Below are 24,140 nucleotides of genomic sequence, written 5' to 3'. Positions count from 1 at the left end.
CCCATCCCGTCCCTACATCCCGCCTGGTGGAGCCGGGGCCGTCCCGGGGGAAGTTTGTACGTGTTATTGTGCGAGCCGGGGGCAGCTCCTAATTGGGAACAAGCACATAAAAAGGGAGAGAAAAGCGCCCTCCTTCCCGCCTGAATGGCAGGGGAATAAACAGGCGCTGCCTTTGTGCCTCCCGTTTGATTTTGGGAGACTTCAAAGCCGCCCCGCTCCTGCCGCACAAAGGGCGGCTGCATTTGCTCTTTTGCCACCCGGATCAAAGCCCCGCGGTGGGAGGACACCCATAAATGCTTGTAAAGCTCAGCGGTGCGCGACGCCAGAGGCCCCCGGCCCCCCCTGTACCCCAGCTCCCGGGCGATGCTGAGCCCAAGCTGTCATTGCCGGCCTGCCCATGCACCCAATGCCACGGGGTGCAATGGGTGCTGAGCCCCCTCCGCCCCAGGTGGGCATCCCTGTGGGCCCCCAGCACCTTCCACCGCAGCCCCACATGGGGCAGGACAAGCAAACGCAGCCCAGGTGGGGCTGGGGGACCCGGGGAGGGACACGTCCACCCCCTGCCACTGTCCTGGGCTGTAAGAGAAAGTGAGCTGCTGCTGAAAAATCGACCTTTGGAAAAAATGGGAAGGGGGTGGAAATCCGTGTTTAAATCAGTTCTCTGCCCCACTGGTGACAGAGGTGGGAGCCCTGCGAGGATGCGGACAGGAGCATCTCCAGCCGCAGGTGTGCGTGAGCCCCGCCGGTGGGGTGGGCGCACAGGTGGGGGAGGCCTCCCACTCCTTTCCCTCGTCTTCCAAATTCACCCCCATAAATCCTCCCAGGACCCGGAGCCCCCGGAAAACATCCCTGCAGAACGGGGTGGCCGTGAATCAAAGCCGGCCCAGAATTGCGCCTCGCCCCGGCCTCTGCCGTGCCGGGGAGGCCGGTGCCTCCGCTTGTCCTCCGCTCGGCGCTGAGCCCCCGTAACCAGATTTACGGCCAAGGGCTGGGATATATCACGCGGGGACAGAGCCGTTCATATCCTGTACGCGTCTTCATCAATCTTCCCGCTGCTCTCCTCGGGAAGGGGAACCCCATGTCCTGGCTGGGGTGAGATGGGGCTGGGGGGGCTCCGACCCCTTCGTCCTGGTGGTGGCCAGGCCGGGCCTGGTGGCACGGGCACGGGCACGGGATGGGGGCAACAGATCCCGTGTGCTCGCCGGCAGCAGTGGTGGGGGCGGCAGCTCCCAACGCCGCCTTCCCAGAGGTCGTGGATCAGCTGTAATGACTCTTGAAGCCTGAATTTGTTTGCCCGAGGCAGTCTGCTGAAAATTAATATGCACAGTGGCGGGATCCTTCTTATCCAGCGTGGATGTCATCTCAGGAGCGCTTTGAGTGAGGGGAACATAAACCAAAGCTGAGCATATCTGACACAGGAGCGGCACGGGAGACAATGCTCTTATCAGAGGAGAGACACCAACAACCGGGCTTTATACATTTTTAATAAATCATTTTGAATTCTTGACTGTCAAGAGAATTGAATCAGGTGCTTCCCAGGCTGGAAGGGAAGCGGGGCTGCACGGGCACCACCGGCACCACCGGCACCACCGGCACCACCGGCACTGCGACCCCACGGAGACAGACATGCGGTTGGAGCCAGCCTGGGCTCCTGCCCGCGTCTCTGCACGGTGCTGGGAGCCCCCACGGCCCCTCTGGGATTCCCTCTGCCCCCAGCCCCATGTCTGCTGCCCCCCAGGAGCGGGGAATTACCTCAGGGGCTGCGCGGGGCCTGCGAAGAGGCGCAGGGGAAGGGGGAGCCTGCTGAACCAAGCAAATTGCAGCTCTTCCCCTTTTCCAAATGTCAGCAGATTCGGAGGGGAAAGCAGCAAATAAGTTAAAGGTGGAAACCCCCAGGGAACCTCTAACTCACTCAGCTTCTGCTTCTGGATCCCTGGCTCCCAGCCCCGCTCCTCATAACCCCGTGCCCCCGTGGGCTGCCTCCCCGTGCAGAGACCACCCTGCCATCCAGGCTGCCAGCGCTCGCTGGCACCGCTCGGTGAACTATTAATTAAGCGGGATAATCAAGTCGTTTGGGGGAGAGACAAAATGGTTTCGGATCAACAAAAGGGAAATAAAAGATCTGCGCAGGAGCGAGGTGCAAAGCGCTGCACCAGAGGGATGGGGGCAAGAGCGAAGCGTGGCACCGAGCTCCCCTCACCCCGTATTTGCAGGAAATTCCTTGCAAAGCCAAAAGCTTTGGCAGAGTGAGTTTTGGGGGTGAACCCCCTGTGAGAGCAGGAGCTCTGGGAAGGATGGGCTGCAGTTCTGGGGGTCTCTGGTGGAATTTAAGGTGCCCTGGGGCCTGTCAGGTGGGTGGCAGCCACCTCCAGGGGTGGGGGCACGACGCACCCAGAGGTGGCTGTGATCGCTGACCCCTCTCGGGGCTGGAGCAGGGTTTTGGCTGCAGTGGGTGCAAAGCATGGTCCTGAGCGGGTCCCCACGCTGACAGGGTGCCCTCCCTGCAGACACTGGGGTTGTTTGTGCCAGGGCTGCTGATGCCCCCATGGAAAATGTGCTGGCTGCTGCGCAGCTGCCTGGGAGATAACGCAGGCTGCCGGCTGCCCCGGGACCCGGCTGAAACGGATTTGTTTCAGCTGAATAACTCGTGGAATCTATAAATAAACCAGGGAAAGGAGGAAAAAAAAATCACCAAAAGCACATGAGCTTCTGCCTTTTTGACCCCTGGATTGCTTGAGGTCCTGCCCCAGCGCCCCATCTCCATCCCACCGCAGCAGGACTGTGGGGGAGATGCCTCGGGACGCCCCCAGAGCCTGCGGGAACACAGGGACACGGGAGGTGTCTGCACGTGGCAGAGCTCATGGTCTCCTTTCCCAGATGGGTCTTTGGCACCCTGAGCAGCCCTGTCCCCTCCAGGCCCTTGGGGTCCTTCTCATCGGGCTGGGCCCGGTGCTGGGGGTGGTTTGGGGCTCCGGGAAGCCCAGCAAAGGGCAGGACAGGAGCATTTTCTCCCCATGGGCTCCCCAGTGGGTGAGACTCTGCTCTGGGCCGTGCTGGGGACACTGGAGATGCAGGAGGTGCTCAGCAGCGAGCCCACAGCTGCACATGGAGCAAAGGGTGGCAGAGCCTCTGTGCTGCAGCCTGGAGAGCCCCCGGCTCCTGCCCGGCTCCTTCCCGCCCTTCCTCCTCCTCCTCCTCCTCCTCCTCCTCCACGCCTGGCTGCCCGTGGCCATCTCGCTCCGGCTCGCAGCTCCCCGTTTGCTCTCCCAGCAGATGTTGGTGTCTCTCCTCTAACGAGCGCTTTAACGCTGGGATTTCTCTCGCCCCCCCGGACTGGGGAGCCAAAAGCTTGACGTCTCCCATCAGCATCAAAGTCAGTCGCCGAGCACCCCGCAAGTCCCCCCCACCCCGCACCCCGCGGCCTTCTGGCGCTGCCGGGGCCACCACCGCGGTGACAGGGACGACGAGAAGACACCCGGCCACTGCTGCCTCTCTGGTGCTTTCCTGCTGGCCCTGGTGGGCTCGTGCACCCCGGTGGGCACAGAGACCCCGAGCCGTCCCCGTTAGCCCCCCTATTCCTACAAAACAGGGACCAGGGGTCCCCCAAGGCATGCAGAGTGGAGGTGGCTTCGTTAACAGCACAATAAACCATTGCCCCGGCGGGCTAGGGTCCTCCCCGCTGCGGCCGGGCAATCCAGCGGGGCATTAATTAACGAGGGGCGTTAATTAACGGGAGGGAGGCGCGGAGGCCCAGCCTGTCCCTGGTGTCCTTCAGCCTCTCCTTTGTGTCCGGGAGCACTCGGAGCAGGGCAGGAACCAGCGATCCCAAATATCGACGGCGGGCCCAATCAATGCTATCTCCTTTTTCCATGCCTATGAGCTCATTGATTTTTTTTTGTTGTTACCTCTCTGTTTATGTAATGTCTGAACTTTGCACAACTGAACCGTTTAATGTGCAGAAAAGAGCCCTGTTGCCATGAAAACGGACCTGCAAATGACAGCATGAATGCTGAGATATCCCTGTTTTATTGGACCATACTGAATGTATTTTAACCTTGATAAGTCAATAACTTTTCGTACAAAAGGAACCAAAGCAGATAGGCTTTCAGAGCCTTGAATGCATTTAAACCGGAGAGTAATGGCCCAGTTTTAATCCCCTGGAAATCTTTCTCATTCTGAGGGCCAGTCATTTTCCGAGCAGACTGACATTTTGGTCAAAGAATTACAGCGTGTATTTGTCACAATGAGAGATGAAAATGCTCAGCACTTTGGATTGCTAGCACCAGTCAAAAATAATGATATTAAATTAAAGGGACACTGTCATCTCAAAGATCACAGGGCCGGGGCTGGCTCGATGTTAGAGCCCTGCACATCCCTGCTTTACGAGTGCGACGGGGATCAGAGGCGAGCAGCCGGAATTTAGGGCTCTGGGCTGCGCTCCCAGGTGCTGGGGGGAATTACTGCCCCGCTCCAGCCAGGAGCCGGCCACTGCATTATTTATTTGCGCTAAAGCAGAAGGACTTTTACAAAATCCCTCTCCTTCGGCAGCGATGGCTGCCTGCTTCCTTTTTGCAATTCAATCCCTTCGGATGTCGGAGCGGGGCCGGGCTCGCTTTGCAGCCCTCATTCATGAGCAGATTAAGGCTCGCCTTGTGTTCCCAACACTGCTGGGGGAAATTTATGTTCCGGTATTCACGGGTTGCCTGAGTCACAAAAGTGTTCCTCCCCTGGTAAAATCCTAAAAAAAAAAAAAAAGAAAAAAAAAAAAGAAAGAAAAGAGAAGGATGTAAACGGGGAGGCCAGAGCTGCCTAATGGTGTCTTCTTGAAGGCAGTGGCGAAACTCCCACCTTTTGAAGTCAGCTGTTCCCACATGGATCTCCTCCCCAGCAAAAACGCTGCCACCCTTTCAAGTTCCCGTGAGTGACTTCAGGTGGTTACAACATTTCCTGAGAAGAACGAGGTCTCCTTTTTATGCTGAATAAAAAGCAATCTTTCTTTCTGACTTGCTAATAGCTTTGATTAAATTATCTTTGAAAAATCCAAGTGCTGTTCACAAATCTATAATGGCTTTATTCTTATCGCTAGCCTGTATTGCAACACAGAAAGCAGATAAATAAGCTGCGGAGAACTTCCAAAGCTGCACAAGAACCTGCCAGATCTATGAGCTAAAAATGTTTGAACTGAAACAAATGAATAGTATGAATAGCCCTGCTCAAAGAGGGAATTTATTCAATATAATGTATTTTCATAGGGAGGATAATACGTATTATAATTACACGGAGGAATCACTCTCCTGAAAGCATATCTAGCTATTATTTTAATTTCTCAACCTCCAGCGTTGGCTGGATGGGGAGCGGTGCTTGGAGCCTCTCCGTGCGTGGCAGAAGTGGAGATTCACGACGTCGGCTTTGCTCCCGCACGACCGAATCCCTGGAGGCTGGGGGAGATGCCCGGGGCTCCAGGGGCTGGGAGGACCCCGAGAGGAAGCCAAAACTCCCCAAAATGTGCACAGCAGGGCCGGGAAAAGCGAGCAGGAAGGCAGCGAGCCCCGTGGCTGGCCGGGCTGTTTTGGGTGGTTGGTTGTAGGGTATGGGCATGGTGCAGAGTGGTGCACCAGGGGGGTGGGATAGATAATTGATTGTGCCCACCTCGTGCCCTTGAACCTGTGGGCATGAAATGGGTGTCGGTGTCTAGGAAGGAGATGTGAGTTGGCCCTGGGAGATGGGGGATGTTGCGGGGGGCTTTGCTGTGCTGAAACAACAACGACCAGGCAATCAAACATAACGAAGCAGGGAGAGGGGCAGCGGTGCTTGTGCCCCTGCACAAGGGGTGGCTGCGGGAGGCAGCGGGGCTGGAGGACCGGGTGGGCACGGCAGGCGTCGTGGGGCATAGCGGACGCTTGCTAGGAGGAAACAGGGCATGCAGGCTGAAATGGGCCTTTTCAGGGCATTTTCCCATTGCACCTCCTGGAGAAGAGGGGTGGCCGTGGCGCCCCACGGGCGTCCACCCCCGCGGCCCCCCCGGGGACCCCACGAATCCCTCGGCCCCACCGCAGCATCCAGCGGGACTACAACCCCCACCGCGCCCCGCGGCGCCCAGAGGCTGCGCCGGCCCGCGGCGCCGCGCGCGGGGCACGCCGGGAGCTGTAGTCCCGCCCCCTTGCCCGCGGCGAGAGGAGCGAGCCGGCGGCGGCTTCGAATTTTCCCGCGAAAGGCGCGCGTGGGGGAGAGGCCCCGCCCCTCGCCGGGACGCGCGGCGGCGTCGCCGTGGCAACGCGCCGGGGGCGGGGCCGAGCCGCGTGCGGCCGCCGGGCCCCGCGCGGGGCGCTCAGAGCCGCCTCAGCCGCGAGCCGGGCGGGAGGCAGCGCCCGGGGCCGCCCTGCACGGCCCGGCCCGGCCCGGCCCCGCGCGGCGGTAACGGCACGGCCCGGCCCGGCACGGCACCGCACGGCACCACACGGCACGGCACCGCACGGCCCCGCCGCCATGGAGCGCTGAGCCGCGGCCGCCCCTGCGCCACGGGCCGGCGGGCACCGAGCGCCGCCGCACAAAGAGGAGAGGAGCACGATCCGGAGCAGGATCCGGAGCGAACCCGGAGTAAACCCGGAGCAGACCCAGACCCGGAGCAGGACCGGGACCGGACCGCGATGTGACGTCCCCGCCGCTCCCCGCGAAGCGATTTTGCGGATTTTCCCTCTCGTCGATTTTCTCCTTTCCGCCCCTCGCCGTTTCGCCCTTTTTCCGCCCGTATTTTTTTTTTTTGTTAATTACCTTTTTTTTTTTTTTTCCCCCCTCGCCGGAGCCTTCTTCGCACGCTGGCCGCGCACGGGGCGGGGCGGGCCGCGGGGCCGGGCGGGCGCCGCCGCCGCTGCACGGCCCGGGGGGGGCGGCCCCGCACCGCAGCGGCCGGAGCCGGCCCGGATCCTGCTCTGACGGTAACGGGCGGGGGCGGCGGGCACCGGGGCGGCGGCTTGGGGGGGGGGGGAGCACCCCATGGGGGGGGGCACAGGGTTGGGGGGCAGCGGGGGGGGGGGGTGAGCATCCCACCGCACCGCAGCCCGGAGGACGGGAGCAACTTTGGCTTTGGGGTGGTTTTTTTTTGGGGGGGGGGGCTTTTTCATCGAATCGCAAAGTGGAGATGAAATAATGGACCCGCCGCCGGTGCCTCTCCACGAGGAAAGCCGGCACTCGGCAACCCTGAGGTGCTCCGGTACCGGTACCGGGTCCTGCTCCGGGCAGCGGGGACCGGCCCCGGCCCCCGGAGCCCCCCCCCCCAAGCCACCGGCGGCGGAGCGAGGCCTCCCGAGCCCCCTCGGCCCTGGATACAGCCGGCCACAAAGGAGCGCAGACAACCGGGAGCGCCCCTGCCGTGGCTTCTGGAAGAGCTTCCTCCCGGTGTCAGCTAGCGCCGGGGCCGCGGACGAGACGGATTCCCTGCGAGGCACCCGGCGGAGCCCCGGGGGCTGGAGGAGAGGCTCCGCGGCATCCCCGGGACCGTCGGCGCTGGCATCGGAACCGAGGCACCGGGCGACCGCTGCGGGAACGCGGAGCGAGGCGTCGGCGGTGCCGTCCCAGAGCAGCCGGATCAGAGCCGAGAGCTCACGGGCACGCAGCAATCGCCCAGGGAAAAGCCGGAAAGCTGTGCCCGGGGAGCTGCCGCTCCGCTCCCGGTGCGTCCCCGAGGAGAGGCAGCGGTGGAGCCGCGCACGGTGCTGGCCGAGGCCGCGATCGCCTGGCGCTGGGCAGCAGCGGCTCGCCGGGGTCCTGGCGTCGGGGTGGCCGTGCAGGGAGCTCTGCGGGGCGCGCACGCCGGTGCGGGTGCCCTGGGACGTGTGCTCTCGCTCGGTGGCCGTGGGCAGCCCGCCTGGCTGGGCGCACGCTGCTTGGAGGGCAGTGTGTGGAGTACGGGAGCCGCCTGCCCTGGGGCTCCGCGGGCAGCACGGCGGGGCCACGCGGCCCGTGCCTCGGTGAGGAGCACCTCGGGTCTTATTCGTGTGGATTTTGTGGGGTGTAGCAGCCTTGCCGCCTCTCCACGTCTCCGCTGCGGGGTTTTACCGCTTGGCGTGCCCAGCGTGGGGCACGTGCCGCTGGCAAAGGCAGTCGTGCCAGGCACAGGATGGATGTGGGAAGCATCCCTGCCTGGCCGGTCCTCTCTGAGCGGCTTTCTCCCCGTGTCTGTAGGAGCCGCGTCCCTTTGGAAACGCGTACGGCTTCCAGGAGTGGGTTTTCCCGCACCGGTGCCGGGGCGAGCCGCCCGCTGCTGGGTCAGGCTGCCTCGAGGCCGCCGGCACGAGAGCGAAGCTCTCCGGGGCCTTGCTGTGACCTTGCGTTTAGAGCGGGGAAAGGGAAGGCAATTCTTCATCCGCAGGAGCGCGGTGTGTGTGTGTGTGCGCTCCCGTCCTCGCGGAAGGCTCGCTTGGCAGTTTAGTAGGTCAGCAATGGAGGGGCGCCTTGTCTGCGCCGGAGCAGCGCCGGCTGCGCGATGGGCCTGTTTCAGCCGACCGTGGCATTAAAAATTGAAACCTCTCGCTGTGAATATTTATCCCGAGGCTGGAGCCGGGAACGCCACGGGGAGACGGGGCTGCTGCTCCGACAGCCGCCGGCGGCTGCCGCGGAGCCCCTGCGGGGGAGCTGCGACACCTCCTCGCCTTCGAGACCCTCTGGTTCTCCGTCCTATTTGCACCTGAACCATGCTTCCAGCCCCGAGCAAGCCGGGGACGAGCCTGGTCTCGCCCGGTTTTTAATTGCAATCTGCTGCCCTGCCTGGGGAAGGGCCGCAGCTCCCGGGGGCGAGGGTCCCCCGGCTCCCACGCCCCCGTGGCGGCGGCCGTGTGCCCGCAGCCGTCCCCGAGCTGCCCCCGTGCTCCCCTCCCGTGCAGGATTAGTGCCGCCTGCCCGCGCCATGCCATCCCTTTTGCCCGGGGCAGGTTCCCCGTGCTGCTGCGTGCCCGTGGCTGGTTTGTGGGAAGCGGGCGGCGAAGCCACGGGGCCGGCCACGTCCCGGTGCGTTTGCTCGGAGCCGGTGTGTGCTGGGGAGACGAGGCCATGGCGGGAGCCTCGTGGTCCCGGCGGCTCCTTTTGGGGTGAGCGTGGCCTCGATTTGCCCCCTTTCCCCTTTACCCTGGGGATCTGCTCAGCCTTTGCCCTCCCTGCGTGGCTCGGGGGGGCACCAGCAGCATCTCCGGGCAGGATCAGGCCCTGTGTCGATGCTGCCCGAGCTTTGGCATGGGGGGGGGGTGCTGTGCACGGCTGAGCACCCCCGAAGCTTGCGGGTGCCGGTGCCGGCGGGGACGCCGCAGCTGCGGGGTGGGCTCGGGGGGGGGCTGCAGCTGCCGGGGCACCGCTCCCGGCCCCCGGCCCCCGTGCAGCCGCATGTCCGTCTGCAGCGGGCGCATGCATGCAAAAATAAGACATTTCTTCTTTCTCTTCTGCCTGCGCATTCCTCAAAAAGCTAATATTCATGAAAGGTAATTCAATCAAACCGCGATGCCTATCAGCTAATGCAGCAAAGCTGGCGCAGGGGTGAGAATGGGAGCCAGGAACACAAAAGCCCTGTTTTATTACCTCCTGCTTGCCTGAGAATTGCTTTTCTCCCTCGAGTGAGCCGGCTAAAGCTGGCTTTATTATGTTAACCTATTTGCGTGTCAAGAGCTATTGTGCCTCTCTTTATCTGTGTTTGTATTTGCTCGATGCAGGGAATAAAAGGACGAGGCGAAAATGGATGGCTGGTCAGTGCTTTGCACTCTGGGGGCACTGATTGGTTGCTAAGTGATTTGCATCCCCGGTAATCGCTTTTATCTCGGAAGGATGTCGGGTATAATTATAAGCCTACTGACATCTTTTGAAATCTGCCTAATGGGTGTTTTTAATTTACATGGGAAGCAGGGGCTATTTGTGTTGCTCTGATTACAGGTTGTGCGAGCGTGTGGTTTAAAATATAGATATTTCCCTAGACGTGGGGGACCGTGAGCGGTGAAGCCGGGGTTTTTGGCCGGGCCCTGCTCTCCTGGGGACGGGCGGAAGCGCAGAAGTCGCCACGCTGCGCCTGACTTGGGGTTTTCGGCTCTTCCAGCCCGGCTGTGCAGCCGCCACCTCTCCCCACGTGCTCCGCCGGCCCAGCCCCATCCCAGGGCGCACAAAGCATCAGCTGGTTTCTTTCGAAGCCCCGCAAAATAAAATGAAGGCGAGCTCCCAGCCCGGTGCGGACCGTGCCCGGCTGTGCTCATTGTGCCCGTTTGCCCCCCAAACCCAGCTGGGCCGGTGAGGTGGGAGCCCCAGGCTCCCCTCCTGGTTTTCCATTCCAGGGAGCTGGGATGGGGAGCAAATACCCGACTGGGGGAGCAAATACCCGCGGCTCAGCCCGGCCAGACCCCGGTGCTGACGGGCTGCCCGGTCCCGTATCTCTGCTGGCGCAGCAGCTGGTGGATTCGCACGCTGTGCTCAGCTCCGATAACGCTCCCGATCCCGGCAGTCCCCAGGGAGCCCTGGGTGAGGGCACCCTGCAGGATGAGAGCCAGAAGGCGCGCGAGAGCATGTTGCTGCTAAAGGGCTCCTCAGCCCGGTGCGGGATGCGCTCCGGGTGCGGGATGTGCTCCCAGTGCTGGCATTGGGTTCGTCCCTACTCACTGGGCTGGGTGCATGGGTGCTCTGGCACCGTGCTGGGCAAGCGTGGAGGTGGAGGAACCAAAGCAGCCTGGGCTTGGTTCCCTGGGCTGCTGCCTCTCCTCCGTCCGGGCTGGTGAAACACCGCGGTGCCGAATGGAGAGGGTGGAGGACGGAGTGGCGGGTTGGGGACGCGGCGTGCTGGGGACACGATGGCTCCCTGCTCTCAGACATGCTGGGAGGCGTCTGGTGACCACCCCCGCAGCCTGCTGTGGTGTGATGACGAGCTGGTAATTAATTTTTCCCCTTGGATGAGGTCAGGGCAGAGCGAGGTGAGGGGAGGGGAGTTTCAGCGCACCCCGCCTTGCGCGTGGGGACAGGGGCGGCCCTGTCCGGCAGGGACACGGGACAGTTCCCCAGGCACAGGGGAAACGTGTTCGCAGGAGGGCAGCTGAGGACAGCGGGGCTGTCGGTGCCCTTGGCGGGTCAGTAATTGGGGCAGGGTGCTGGGGAGCACCCGGCACCCCGGGGTGCTGCGCCCTGCTCCCGCCGGCAGCCCCGGCCCGCAGCACGGCGCGGGCGCCGCTATTTATGGCTGCCTGTAAACAAACTCCCAATGAAAGAAAGTTAATGACCTGAGACTGACAAGAGCCTGCTGGGAATTTTTATAGCCCCTGGGACTCCTTTTGCTAAAGAGAGAACAGAGCAGCGTTTTAACCCAAAGCGGCGAGCCACGTCCCATCCGGCGCGGCGCGGCGGGGCGAACCCCGGAAAGGCAGCCCCGCCACGGGGCTGGGGGCACACAGGGGCCAGGCGAGAAGGGACGCCCGGGCAGCACGCCACGGTGGCGCTGGGTGCCCTGTGCACGGGGCTGGGGCCCGTGGCCCCCCCATCCCAGCGGGGGCAGGCACGTGTTGGGGTCGGGGATGCTCCAGCCTAGCACCATCTGCCTCTCGCGGGTCGTTTTGCCGTGCTCCGGGCTAGAGCGAGGGCTGGCTCGTCATCAGCGGTAACCAAACACTAATAAAGCCTTAATACCCTGCAGTGGAGAGATTTAGCTGTCAGAGATAAATATTCATGCTGCTTTCTCGGTCAGCTGCGCTCGCACGACAAGGGAGCGGTGGGGGAAGTCGCGGTGGCGGGGGGCACTCGGCAGCGCTGCGAGCCCTGTGCCGTGCCCTCCCCGCACCGCTTGTAGCCGTGCGTCCTGGCTAATTGCATGGTGTAAATACTGCCGTTAGTGGTGCTGAGGCAGGTGGTGCAAGGCAGGTTGTTGGCATGGCCTGGGCTGGCCCAGGGCGCCCCGCTCGCCTTCGTCCCCTGCTCGGCGTAAGCAGCCTACATCTGCGCATCGCTGGATTTGCTGCGAAGAGCTGGCCCTTAAAGCTGACGAGCGGAAGGCTGTCTTAAGTGGTTCAGGTTAATTAATAGTCAGGGACGTGTGCGTTTGTTAAGGGATGCTTGTGGCAGGGGGAGAACCGAAGCCTGACCATCCTCTTTTGGAGAAGGAGGGAGAAAGCGGAGGCGTTCCCAGACAGGGTTGGTGCTTCCCGCACCTTGGGCACCGACCCCGCACCGGTGAGCCCCGTCGGGTCCTGGCGGGGGGCCCGGAGCAGTGCCCGGTGTCCCCACTGCACGCGGTCCTGGCGCTGCCATCCGCCTCCCTTCCTGCCGAGCTGCTGGCCGTGAGCACCCAAAATCCTCATGAAAGCAGCTCGGGCTTCCTTTGAGAAGGAAAAGCCAGGGAAGCAGCAGCGAGCGGTGTCTGGGGGCGCACGGCCCCGGGCTGCCCGTGCTGGAGGCTCGGTGGCGAGGGGACGCGAGTGCCGTGCGGCCACGGTGGGCACAGCAGAGCCGAGAGCTGGGGGTCCCACAGGGGACGTGGGACGTGTCTGGCGTGCGGTGCCGGGGGCTCCTCTCCTCCCCGAGGAGCAGCCCCCTCCGGCCACGTGCTCCGGCCTTCCCGGCACAGACCGGGTGGAAGCGGCAGTTTTTCAGCAGCTGTAATGCTTGGGGATATGAGAGATTAAGGTTAGTGACCATTTTTTAACTCAATAAAGGGAAAGACAAGCTGGAGTCTGCAGTCCAGAGATATAATTAGTTCGCAGCAGTGGTGCTTTCTTGATTTAGCTTCAGAGAGCAGAACAAGACAAGGATGTTATACCCAATTAGCAATAACATACAGTCTGAGCCTCGCTAGGTGAGATAACAAGCCGCTTTTATAGCTCTTCTTTACGGACTTTTTTTGGGGGGGAAGGAGAGGAGGAGGGGGCTCGTGCCTTGATTTCTTCTCATCTGGGAACAAAATGATGGGTCCGGGAATTCCCAGAGCTGAGCGATGCATTGGCCGTAAATAGCCCGGAGCTGCGGCCGGCCCCGCGGGCTGTGCGGTGACCCCAGGACCACAGGGCTGTGCAGGATCCGACCCGGCGAGCAGGAGGACCCTGTCGGTGTCCCGGCCTTCGTGGGCAGCCCCGAGCATCGCCCGGGCTGACGGACAGCACGTGGCAGAGGGTGACTTGTCGAGGCAGCACCTCGTGTGCCCGCATCAGCCGCGGTGCTGCGAGCAGCGCGTTCGAGGCAGCCCCGGTTTGTCGTGGGAGCCCTGAGCTTTACGAGGGGACGGCCGATAAAGCAGGGGCCGTGCGAATGTTTCCTGGCTGCTCGCGGTCGGGTTTATGGTCTGCGAACCCGCAGAGCTTCGCCCGCTGCCGGGAGGGGCGCGAGGCCCCGATCACAGCCAGGCGGGCGGCATTGCCGTCCCCTGCGGCCACGGGGCCGGATAACCAGCTGCCTGCACCCCGTGGTGCTGCACCCCCCTTGGTACGGCCGTTCGTTGGCCGTGGGTTTGGTTTTTTTTTTTTCCTCCTGCGCAAACCCGTGCAATTTGGGGCTGGGGGTCCTGTGCGTCTGGCACCGGTGCCCCGTCCCGCGGCCACGCTCAGGGCCTCCCGGTCCGGGCTCTGCCTCCCGCTGCCGTGCTGCCAGCACAGGGCACGAAAAGGACGTCCAGCAAACCACCCTGCCCAGCGAAAAGTCTGCGATGAAAACTCGGATTAGGTTTAATGAATCAGCTTTTAATAACGGGCTCTGCGGCTGCGCACGGGTTATTTGCGCGCTGCTTTCCTGTCTTCGCGTCCCCTGCCCCAGCCCATCCCGCGCCGGGCTCCCCTGGTCCGCCCTGGGTCAGGATGCGGCCGCATGGGGCATCCCTGGGGTCCTGGGGCAGCGCCGGAGCCCGGGTGCACCCCTGGTGCCTGCAGCCCCTCCTGGGCAGTGTCCCCGTGGGGACAGGGCTGGGGACGGGGACGGGGCCAGGGCCAGCCCGGCACAGCCGGGAGGAGCCGCACAGCCGCTCCCCGGGCCGTTAACGCACCGCAATGATCATCAGCTCTCGTCGTAATCATTAAGACTATTAGAAAGAAATGTTCGCTTGAAGCTAATGTCAGACTTTCTGTTCTGCTTTGCAAACGCGCACAATTAATGCCAATCAGCTGCGGGAGGAAGCCAACTCGCAATCATGTCTGCTTCATCTCGGCTGTCAGCTGTTGCCATTCCGTGTTGTACATTTTCATACAATTGCTATAAACATAAAAGGGAAACTCCGCGTTCTTCAGAGGGCTCGTGTATTGTTCTGTGTTCATTTTAATTACTCCGCATTCAGCAGCTCATCTGGCCTCGCAGAATAGGCAGGAGAAAGTAGGTCTTTGTAAAACAAATATATAAATCTTGATAGATGCCTTATTTTCCCATTCAGTGGTTGCGTTGCATTATCTACGGCTAAATAAGAAAAGCCTGTTTAATTTTTCTTTAGTGGGAGCTTTTTCTGCCCCCCCCCCTGCTCCGCCTCGCTCCCCCCGCGGGGGCTCGGGCTCGCTCCTCTCCCCGGGGAAGGCGCGCGGCGAGCGCGGGGCGAGCTCCGGAGGGGGGAAGAGCCGGAATTGCTTGGCCGGATGGTGGCATAATCCTTGTTACAAAAGTACACATCAATTATAAGAATTCCTACAGTAATCTCAGAAATCTATCTTTTCTGCTGAACTGGCTCATTAAAGAGCGCCATTCATTTCCATCTCTCCGGGTGAGAAGGGTTTAAATCCCCAGAGCTTTGTGTTACAAAATAGACTCAGGGTGACGGGCTCTCTTTAAATATTAAAAGAAAGAAGTTGATTTTTTTTTTTTCCCTTTTCCTTCCCCCAGACTCGCAGCACAGACGAAGCATAACTTAATTAGGCGAGGGCGGCGGGCACGGGGGGCCGGGAGGGCTCTGGGAGCCGGCGCGGTGAATAGCCTCCCATCTGTCGGCGGGGAGGCACGGGGCTGGCCTCAATGCACGTCTTTGAGGGCCCCGGCGTGCTGAAAAGAGCCGTGGCGGTGAAAGGAGCCGTGGCGGGGTCCGTCCCGCAACCCCGGGCTGTGCCACCACCGCCGTGCCGGCACAGAGCCCCTTTGTGTGCCGGGGGACGCGGGGACGGCGGCGGCCGGGCCGGGGTCGCAGAGGGTGCGGGGCGGTGCGCGCGCCGCCGCCGGGCTCTGTGCAAACACGTTAATTTGTTTTCTTTCTTGCCTTGCCTTTCAGGGTAATTGGTTGCATTTGAAGCCTTTGTGAAAGCCTTTGATTATAGTAATTTCGGCAGCGCGATCTACCCTGGATTCCTTCGTTAGATTCTTTCACAGCTCCGCCGCTCGGGGCTGTAATTACCGCGCGGCGCGCGCCTGCCCTCACCGTGCGCGGTGCCGCCGGACGGGCAGCGCGGGGTGGCCCTGGGGGGGCCGGGGGGTGCTGGGCACCTTGGCCAGACGAGCACCAGGGCTGCCGGGTCTCATGGCACACGTGGAGGCCCAGGTCCCTGACTGTTGCCGGCTGTGATCACATCCCCTCGGGCCCGGGTTGCTTTGCTGCTCCAGGCGCACCCCGGGAAGCCGTGGGCGTTTGGGCTGTTCGGTGCCATGTGCGTCGCCGAAGGGGCGTGCGGGGTCGAGGCACGGTGTCGGACAGCGGGATTTGGTTTCTGATGGAGAACAAGAGGTGAAGGGCTGGTTTGCTGGTTTTGTTCCCGTCCCACGTAGCGGCCACCTTGGCAGAGACGCGCAAGCGTGTGCCCGTTCCTGTGGCCGACACGTGCTCGGCCGCTCCTCCCCACCTCTGGCTGCAGCGAGGCGGCTCCTTCCCCGTGCTGCCGGTGTGGGCGATGCTCCTGAGCCTGCCAGAGATAAGCCCCGATAATCCAGCACGTGCTGCCTGCAGGTGTCCTACGGCAGCTCCCCGTGGGACAGGGACCTCCCCGGGACCCGAACCGTCCTGCCCCACTGCTGGCGGAGTGGCCGGATCCAGCCACAGCAGGGCTGGGGACGTCGTGCAGGGCATCCACGGGGTGCCATCGGTGGGCGCTCCGCTGGGAGCATCCCCAGGGCAGGGACAGGCTGTGAGGAGGATGTCAGCACCGGGAATGGTGGCAGAGGGCTGTGGAGACCCAACCGGCTCAGCACCAGCGGGGGAACGGGGCTCGTGCAGCACCGAGCCACAAAGAGTTTTTTTGGGGGCGTGGGTCGAACCCAGCAGCCCCGCGTGCTGAGCCGGGAAACCTCTGAGCCACAAACCCCCGAGTCCGATCCGTGCTTGGGCATCAGCATGGGGGCCCTCGCGCCGCGTCCCAGCCCCCCCGGCACGGGGATGCTCCTGGCACCGCTGGGGCCACGGACGGCGCGGGGGCACGGGGCCGCTCCGGTTTCCAGAATCATCATTAACCTGTTAGGGAGAGCTGTTCCCGCTCACAGCTAAAATAGATCTTTAATCTCTGCCCAAAATAGCTCATTTGATGAGAGGCCTCCTTAAAGCTGACACATAAATTTAACCAGGCCGCCCTAGTCCTTCGCGAGGATGTCTGCAAATGCTCAATAGCACTTGAATTGTTTTTTTTTTAATTCCATTGTTACGTACACATCTGATACCTTATTTCTTCCACCAGGTCGTTTGTAACAGTCAGGAGGCAATTTACTTCTGTCTTCTGATTCAATTTGCGCTCTGTGCTGCCGCAGCCGTTTCCCGGCGCGGGGCTGGGCTCGCGGGGGTCACCCCCGCCTTTGTGGCCCCGTTCCCAGGCAGAAGGTTATTTTGGGGGGTTTGTCGCTCGTTTGTCAAATGGGCTCGCCGCCCGTGCCGGTCCCACTCCATCTCCTGCCCTGGCAGGATGTGCCGAGAGCTCCCTCTCGTTTCTTTGCTCCTCAAACACTTGGGCGCTTGTTGGGGCTGGCACGAGGCGGCGCTGGGGCCAGGCGGTGCCAGGCTGTGCTGCGGCCCCCGTCCTGCGTGCACGGGGCTGAGGAGGCACCGGCAGCGCCGGGCTCGGTGGGGACGGAGCTGTGCGGGTGACGTCCCCGTGCCCATCGGTCCCGCCTAGGTTGCAGTTCTGCAGCCTCGGGCCGTTCGTCGCCGCCATGCGAGCTGGGGGGCTCCTGCAGCACCGAGGGGAGAGAGGGGTGGGGAAGCAGCAGGAAAACGTTTCCTCCGTAAATAAACGCGGGCGCCGGGAACGCCCAAAGCTGGGACGCTCCTCGCGTTGGAGCCTCGCTCTGTGCGAGGCTGCCGGCTGTGAACCCAAAGGCCAGGGGCTGCGGCTCTGCTCGTGGCACGCCGGGGTCCTGGCTGCGGGGTCCTGCCACCTCTGGCATCGCTCCCCGGCACAAACCCGGCTTCCAACCGCAGTCAGGGGAGCCGGCAGCCGCTTTAAGATCTGCGGGTTTTAGAGATCACAAGAGGGGTTAGAGAAAATTACCCTTGACTCTTACATGCTAATGTAATCTCTAACCAGATCTGCAGCGCTGCAGCTAAAATTGCTTTTTAGATTAACATTTAATTATTAACAGGGCCCCCTGAAAGGCCCGGGGCTGGAGCGCGGAGGGGAGCGGGGCGCGCGCGGCTCGGCTCGGCTCGGCCCCGATGGAGACGTTTGCCAGGCGAGGGGAAGGTCGCGGGCGGCCGGCAGCGGCGCGCCGTGCTTTATTGCTGCCCTCGGCAAGGTGTCGTCAAACTTTCCTTTTTATTTTATCTCGTGCTCCCCGTGATTTACCGCGGGGTGACCTTTCCCGTGTTAGCTCATTCCTTCTGTCCCCGCTGAGGCCGCTCCTCCCTGCTCAGGGTTGAGCAGAAACCTCCTGCCTGTGCCTGGGGGTCCCCATCCCTGTCCCCATCCCTGTCCCCATCCCTGTCCCCGTCCCCATTCCCACTGCCACTGCCTGAGCCTGCGGGGCTCCGAGGTTGCCCGCGCCTGCTGCCGTGCTGAGCTCTGGCGTGGCTCATTTACGAGGCTTCGTAGCATCCCTGTTCCTGCCCCTCTTTATCTCCCAGTCCCCCAAATTCCCTTTTTATGTTTTTTTTTTATTTTTTTATCCCAGCTGGCCCCCATTTCCCAGCCAGGCCGCGTGCTAGGGACGGGCTGCGTGCTCAGCTTCGTTAGCGCCCGGGCAGGGATGCGCACGCCGCGGCGGCAGACACGGCCCTTTCTTCTCCTAACAAGAGGCCAGCTTCTGCAATCCCCTTTATTCATTGTTCTGCCGAGGCGAGCGGCACAGACCCAATTCAGGCCGAGACTTTGAAAATTCCCTTTCTTCCCCCCCCCCCCACTCCCGTCACATTTTCTTTTATCTAAATCCTCGCCTATGAAAGCCTCTATCGACAGCTGCGCTGGCCTTATCTCGCTGGAGGGACCTTCGCGGGGCTCTCGGAGGAGATAAGACCGTCTTATCGGCCTCTGATGTCAGAGAAGGTGCCAAACCCTTCTGTCATTGGAGCTTTAGACACAGAGGGTTTTTTTTTTTTTTATTAAAGTCACAAAGACCTTGGGTTTATAAATAGTCCGATGGAACGATACGGCCTCGAAATTAGCAGGCTGGGGGCGGGGACGGAGCCAGTGGGAAAGGGGCTGGGGGGGGAGGAGGAGGAGGAGGAGGAGGATGGTCGGAGCTGGAGGGACGCGGGGACGCTGTCCCCCTGCCCACAGCCACTCGAGCAGGGCAGGGCTGGTGGCGGCCCCGGGTCCCGTGGTGCTGCCCGCTCCTGTTCCCAGCCGCGGGAGCCGGGGACGGCGCCGGGTGACGAGCGGTGCCGTGCCCCGTGCCGGCGCCGTCTCACCGCGGTGACGGCACCTGCTGGGGCCTCGCTGGCTCGGGGCCAGCCTCGTCCTTGTCCCCATCCCAACGGCACCCGGCAGCGCGGATGGAGCGGTCCCTGGGCCCTTGGCATGAGCATCCCAGGGCTGTTGGGGCCGGGCGGCTCTTCCGTCCTCACCCCATTGCCCCCCTGACCCGGGCTGGCGGTGGCGGCGGTGGCAGCTCCGGGCTCACCGGGGCCACGGTGCCACCAGCCCCGGGGCCGTGGTCGCGGGGTGGGCAGAGGCCGTGCAAACTCGGGGCAGGGCAGCAAAACTGCTGAGTGTTGCCTTTCTTGCCGTGAAAGAGCCGGAGCAGCTTGAACTAAATCGGATCCTGCTGATTGGAATTAGTTCAAACGCAGATGGAGCTAACTAAGCCGGCGGTAAGCGTTCGGGCAGCGCAGTGCCCAATTCCCATCAGCTGATTCAAGGGCTTTTCTGGACGGCATTAACGAAATGCCACGGAGCGGACAGATGCCTATTGTGCGGGGGGCCCGGCCCCCTGCTGCCTGCGGGGCTGGGGGCGCGGGGCCGGGGTGCTGAGCCTGCACCCGCGGGTGCTGCTGGGCCGGGGAGCGCCCGGGGCGGGGGCTGAGCAGGGCCGCGGGGCCGGGGCTGCGCGTGCCGAGCCGGGGACCTCGGCAGTTATTAAGCGTGCGCATTAATATGGGGTGAAGCTCAGCTTAGCTGTCTAAAAAATTGTCTCTGCTAAGAGCTGCGTGACACTGGGCGACGGGGGCAGAGCTGTGATGGGAATTAATCGCCGCCTTTATTTAGTTTGGCGTGTGGCTCCCGCGCCGGCGCGGCCGCTGCGCCGCTGCCCGGGGTGCGCGGCGGGGGCAGAGCCCTGCAGTGTCCCGGGGGGGGGGTGGTTTCGCGGTGCCCTGCGGGGGGTGGCAGCCCCCAAAGGGACCCCGGCTCTGCCTGCAGCAGGGTCGGGACCGCGGCTTCGTCCTGCCCCATTTTGGGGCTGCTTGGCCTCCCCGCTCGCTGCTCCGCGGGTGCGTGCCGCATCCCGCCCTCGGCCCCCGTCCCCGGGGGAGCAGCGGATAGGGGACACCCCAGGGCACACGCCGCGACCCACGCCTGCCACGGCTGTCCCCAGCGCCACCGTTTGCGGCCGCTTTTATGGTCTCAGCCTCGTGCCAGGGCCTGACATGGCACGCATCCGGCCGTGGCACAAGCCACCCGAGACGGGGCACCGGGGACGGGGACAACGCGGCTTCCCGGGGAGGCGCAGGGACGGAGGTGACGTCCGCCGCTAATCGGCCAGATGGCGACAACCTGCGGGAGGTCGGCGCGTGGGTGAGGCTCGGGCACGGCTCGGGACGTGGCCGGGGGGTCCCAGCCCAGGGCCACCCCATGGTGAGGACACGGCCACCACCGAATCCGGCCGGTGGCTGCGCGATGAGCCCCCGGTCCCGGCGGGGAGACGCGAGCTCCCGAGCAGTCAAGTGCGCTCAGCCTGTGAATAAGAAGCACTTCATTCTCTTTTCAAACTGTATAATTTCTGCCTGATTGTAATGGCATATTTTAAAATTACCAGAAATCGAAGCCAGAAAATGGATACGGCTGCTTTTACTGCGAGCTGCATTAACAAAGGATATGTAATGCGCGAAATAAAAACACCTCCCTGCCCCCCTCCTCCTTTTTTAAGACAGTAATAGGAGAAAATTGGTTTTGAAACTGAATAAAAGTCCTTTTCAGAGGAAATCATTTCTTTCAGGGTACCTTTGCTGAAAGTAAAATAGTGAATAATGAAAGGTGGTTACATGATTGTCTTTCATTTAGAGAGCGCTAGGACAGATGGAATCTGGGAGAAATGCAAGATTGGAATAATTGCATGGTAACAAGGCGCTTGTTGTGAAATTAGTATCTTAAGAAAGTAGTGAAAAAGGCTTTTACTCATGAATACTTCATTATTAGGAGAAAACAGCACAATTTGGGTTCTCCAGACACCTGCTCGGTATTAAATGACTTCCTCCTCCCCTCCTGCTCCTCACACCTTTCTCTGACGAGTCTCTCGATCTCCCAAACTTCGCAGCGGGGCCGGCCGGGCGCCGCCGTGTCCCCGCAGCCCAGGGCCAGGACGGGAGCTCGGGACCCCGAACCCCGTGGTGGCGGCGGCCGGGAGCGAGCAAGCGTGCGTCCGTGGCCATTTGTCAGCTGAGAGGAGAAGGCAAGCAGTTCCCAAGAAGGCCTGTCCATTGTGCGCAGGGAAAAAAAAAAAAAAAAATAGATATTTCTGTAATCGCTCAGAGGCGGCCGTTAACCAGGTCGTGCCGTCGGGCGGGCTGTGGCCGGGGCACGCTGGCTCCGCGGGCCCCCATCGAGCCCCTCTTGCTGGGTGCCCCTGGGCGATGCCGGCGGGGAGGTGCTGGGGGCCCCCCGCCCTCGGCCCCAAACTCGGGGGGCGCGACCCCATCCCAGGGCGTGCTGCACGCGTGGCCTGGTGAAGCGGGCTGGATGCGAAGGAGCGATTCAAAGGGGGAGGGTGAAACCGGGAGAGCAGCGAGAGCCGTGGGCGCAGCGCCTGGGCGCACTGTGCTGCCCGGCCGGTGGTGGTGACCTGCTCTGCCGGCGCGTGCCCAAGGCCACCGCGCCGCTCCCACGCAGCCCGGCACCTCGTGCAGGCGGCAGCCGCGCCGTGGGAGCCCCGAGCGCCCCGAGCAGGCGGGATCCCGTCCGCCGGACACGGCAGGAGGGTGCTTCGCTGTGAGGGAGCAGCTAAAGAGATGCATCCGCCGTGAAATCCAGCCCTGACATCCAGCCAGCGGAACGTTTCGGCCGGGGGAGCGGTGGATCCAAGGACGGGCACCGCAGCCGTGTTTGGTGCCGCCCCTGCCCGCTCCGTGCCTGTGCCGCGGCTCCCTCAGGGTGTGCAATTAGCAGATCGGTGGCGGAGATGACTTTGGCCTGACCCCTCCAGCTTTTCCTGAGCAGATTTTGATGCAGAACCACGATCCCGAGTGGGATTTTGACACCCGTGGGCTGGGTCCCTGCAGTGCGGTGGGGAGGACATCCCGATGGCAGCTGCTGCTGTCCCCAGCCCGGGCCCAGGGCTTGGGAAGCACGGCGCTGGAGCTCTGCCCCGAAGGAGGACGGGGAGCTGCCTGGTTTCCCGCAGGAAGAGCAGAGAGCGTCGCAGGGAGCACAGATCACCCACCGAGCCCTTCATATTTATTTTATACATCTTCATATTTATTTAAGGCTTCCATAGTTATTTATTTATCTCCAAAAGAGCAAAGGCCCCTGCGCAGCGTGCGCGCCGGCGGTCGGCGCAGGAGCTCCCAGCCTCCGCTGTGCGCAGACTTTGCCCGGCGGCGCGGGCCGGGGGGCACGGGCGCGGTGTTTGTGGGCAGGGGGCACGGGTTGGGGGGGCACGGGCAGAGGGTGCAGGCGAGCGGTGCCCTCCTCTGAGCGCTGTCTCCCTTCTCTCGGCAGCACGCGGGGCGGCGGCGCGGCCGGCCGGGACGCCCGGACCATGCTGGCGTGCCTGCAGCGGACCCAGAACCCCCCAGGCCAGCACCTCGCCTGCCCCAACAAGGCGCTGGAGCCGCGCAAGTGTAAGTGGTGGGGAGGCGGGGTGGTGGGGAGGGCACGCGCGTGGCATCGCCCGCTGCCCCCCGGCACCGGGATGCGCCGGGGTCCGAGCCTCTCCGGAGCCGAGCTCGCGCCCGGTTCCTGCCCTCCCCGGGGCGCCTGCTCCCTGCTTTGATGCTTCTTGTCTTATTGGAAAAGACATTCATTTAACTGATAATTAAAAAGAGCAGGAGAAGCGGGGTTATGGCGGGGGGGGGGGAGGAGGGGGAAGGAGACGAGATAAGCAAATTAAATTGGGTTGCTCGGGCTGATAAGTGGAACTTCAGAAAATTTTGCGCGGCTGCCTGCAAAGTGCGGCGGCAGACAAAGCTCCGGTACCTGCTCCGCAGCCTCCCAAACCTCCGAAGCCTCGGCGCCCTCCCCTCCCTCCCGTCCCTTCCCCCCCCCCGTAATTACTTTCCCAGTTTTGCTGCAGCTCGCCTTCCCGACGAGCTGGCCTTTCAGATAAGCTGTAAACTAGTTACATTAAAATGGGTTCCAAAAGGTCACTCCAGTAAAGCACCTGTCTCTCCCAGCCTTTGTCTCTCAATCCAAACCATGATTAAATGTATATTTAATGAGCCTGCTTTAGGCAGGCGTGTTTGACCTCCCCGGCTGGGAAAGACGCATTAAGATTCTCAAGTGATGAATGTGTGTTTTAAAGAGGGGAGTGGATATTTTTCTGCTGGTCTCAGTTGGATTTTTAAACATTGCAGGCTGAAGACAAATCAGCTGCTAAAGCTCGGCTTGTTAGTGTGTGACAGCCCCCAGGCATTTGTTTAATGATCTGTATTTTCCCACAGACGTTTTTCCCCTTTACCTGGGCACCCCGGCACGGCTGGCACGGGGTGGCACCGGGTTGTGCCCGGCGTTTGGGTGGCCCCGGGGACTCATGGCGGGGGGCCAGGGTTTATTTTCTGGGTGAAGCTCCCCAGGCTCGAGCACGGCGTCGTGGCCGGCCGGGAGCTCGCCCCGGGCAGAGGCACGCAGTGGGATCGCAGGCTGGGATGCGCTGGTGCCTGCAGGGCCTTGGTGGTCCAGGGTGGATGGGGTCTGTGCCCCCCGAGTGGTTGGCACCCGTTGGGATTTCGGCTCCCCGTGGGCTCGGCGAAGCGGGTGGGCGAGCGCGTGGCCCCGCACGTCCGTGTGCTCGCCTTGAATCCAAGCTCTTGGTGCTGCTCGAGTCTCCTTCCTATTAGTGTCTGGAAGGAAAATGAATGTTGCTCTTGTAAAATTATTCCTAATCCGTCATGCCTGAGCGGCGGCGCAGGGCCGGCGCGAGGGCTCCGGCTCCCGGCGCTCCTCGTTGCCACGTGCTAATGAGCTCGGCTGTGCCCGCAAGGACGGGACCCGCGGCGGGGAGCCCTGGCAGGGTGTCCTGGGGACCCCGCGGGTTTGGCACCGGGCTCTTTGTGCTGAGCCCTGCGAGGTGCCGAGGTCAGGATGAGCCCCCTCTGTCGCCGCAGCGTGCCCAACGTGTGCTGGTGGTGGCTCGGAGCTGGGGGGTGCCTCAGCCCGTGGGGCACAACGCTGTGGAGCATCCCCCGGGGGGACCCCAGGCCAGCAGGGACCGCACGGGGACCAGGGGGGTGGCCGCTTGTGCCCCCACCCCTGGGGCAGGACCAGCTCTCTGGGGTTCGTCCCCCCCGGCCCCGGTGCGGGCCGTGCCTGGCCGCGCTCCCCCAGCGCGCTCACTGCCGGCCAGGTCACCTTAATCAAAGTTTAGCTGACCGTACGTTTCCGCTCATTATGGGAAAATGCAGCATGTCTCTCTCCTCTCTGCCTCCTGCTATTTCAAATTAAATTGCA

At 62.6% G+C, this 24,140-nt stretch overlaps 1 protein-coding gene and 1 long non-coding RNA gene across 4 annotated transcripts in view; one reads left to right on the top strand and one right to left on the bottom strand.

Moving 5' to 3' along the window:
• Positions 1 to 1,204: 1,204 nt before the first annotated feature.
• Positions 1,205 to 6,069, bottom strand: LOC310883560. Its single transcript, XR_014573598.1, has 3 exons — positions 5,332 to 6,069; positions 4,849 to 4,947; positions 1,205 to 4,738 (listed from the first exon to the last, which is right to left on the bottom strand). It is a non-coding gene; the product is annotated as an uncharacterized lncRNA (long non-coding RNA).
• Positions 6,070 to 6,340: 271 nt separating this feature from the next.
• The window catches only part of FAM222A (family with sequence similarity 222 member A), a 28,958-nt gene continuing 11,158 nt past the window's right edge, over positions 6,341 to 24,140 (top strand). Inside the window, exons 1-2 of one of the 3 annotated variants that reach the window (XM_083804482.1) lie at positions 6,341 to 6,935; positions 22,194 to 22,315. In XM_083804482.1, the coding sequence (XP_083660608.1) occupies positions 22,234 to 22,315 (82 nt within the window). In that variant the 5' untranslated portion in view covers positions 6,341 to 6,935; positions 22,194 to 22,233. Of the gene's footprint in view, positions 6,936 to 7,530; positions 20,929 to 22,193; positions 22,316 to 24,140 lie in introns of those variants that run through there. The other 2 variants (XM_083804481.1, XM_083804480.1) reach the window with 2 other exon arrangements.

Source organism: Anser anser (assembly GCF_964211835.1).
Source record: "Anser anser genome assembly, chromosome: 18".
Lineage (NCBI taxonomy): Eukaryota > Metazoa > Chordata > Aves > Anseriformes > Anatidae > Anser > Anser anser.
The sequence above is the reverse complement of the archived record's forward strand: the minus strand, read 5'-3'. Positions and strand labels throughout refer to the sequence as shown.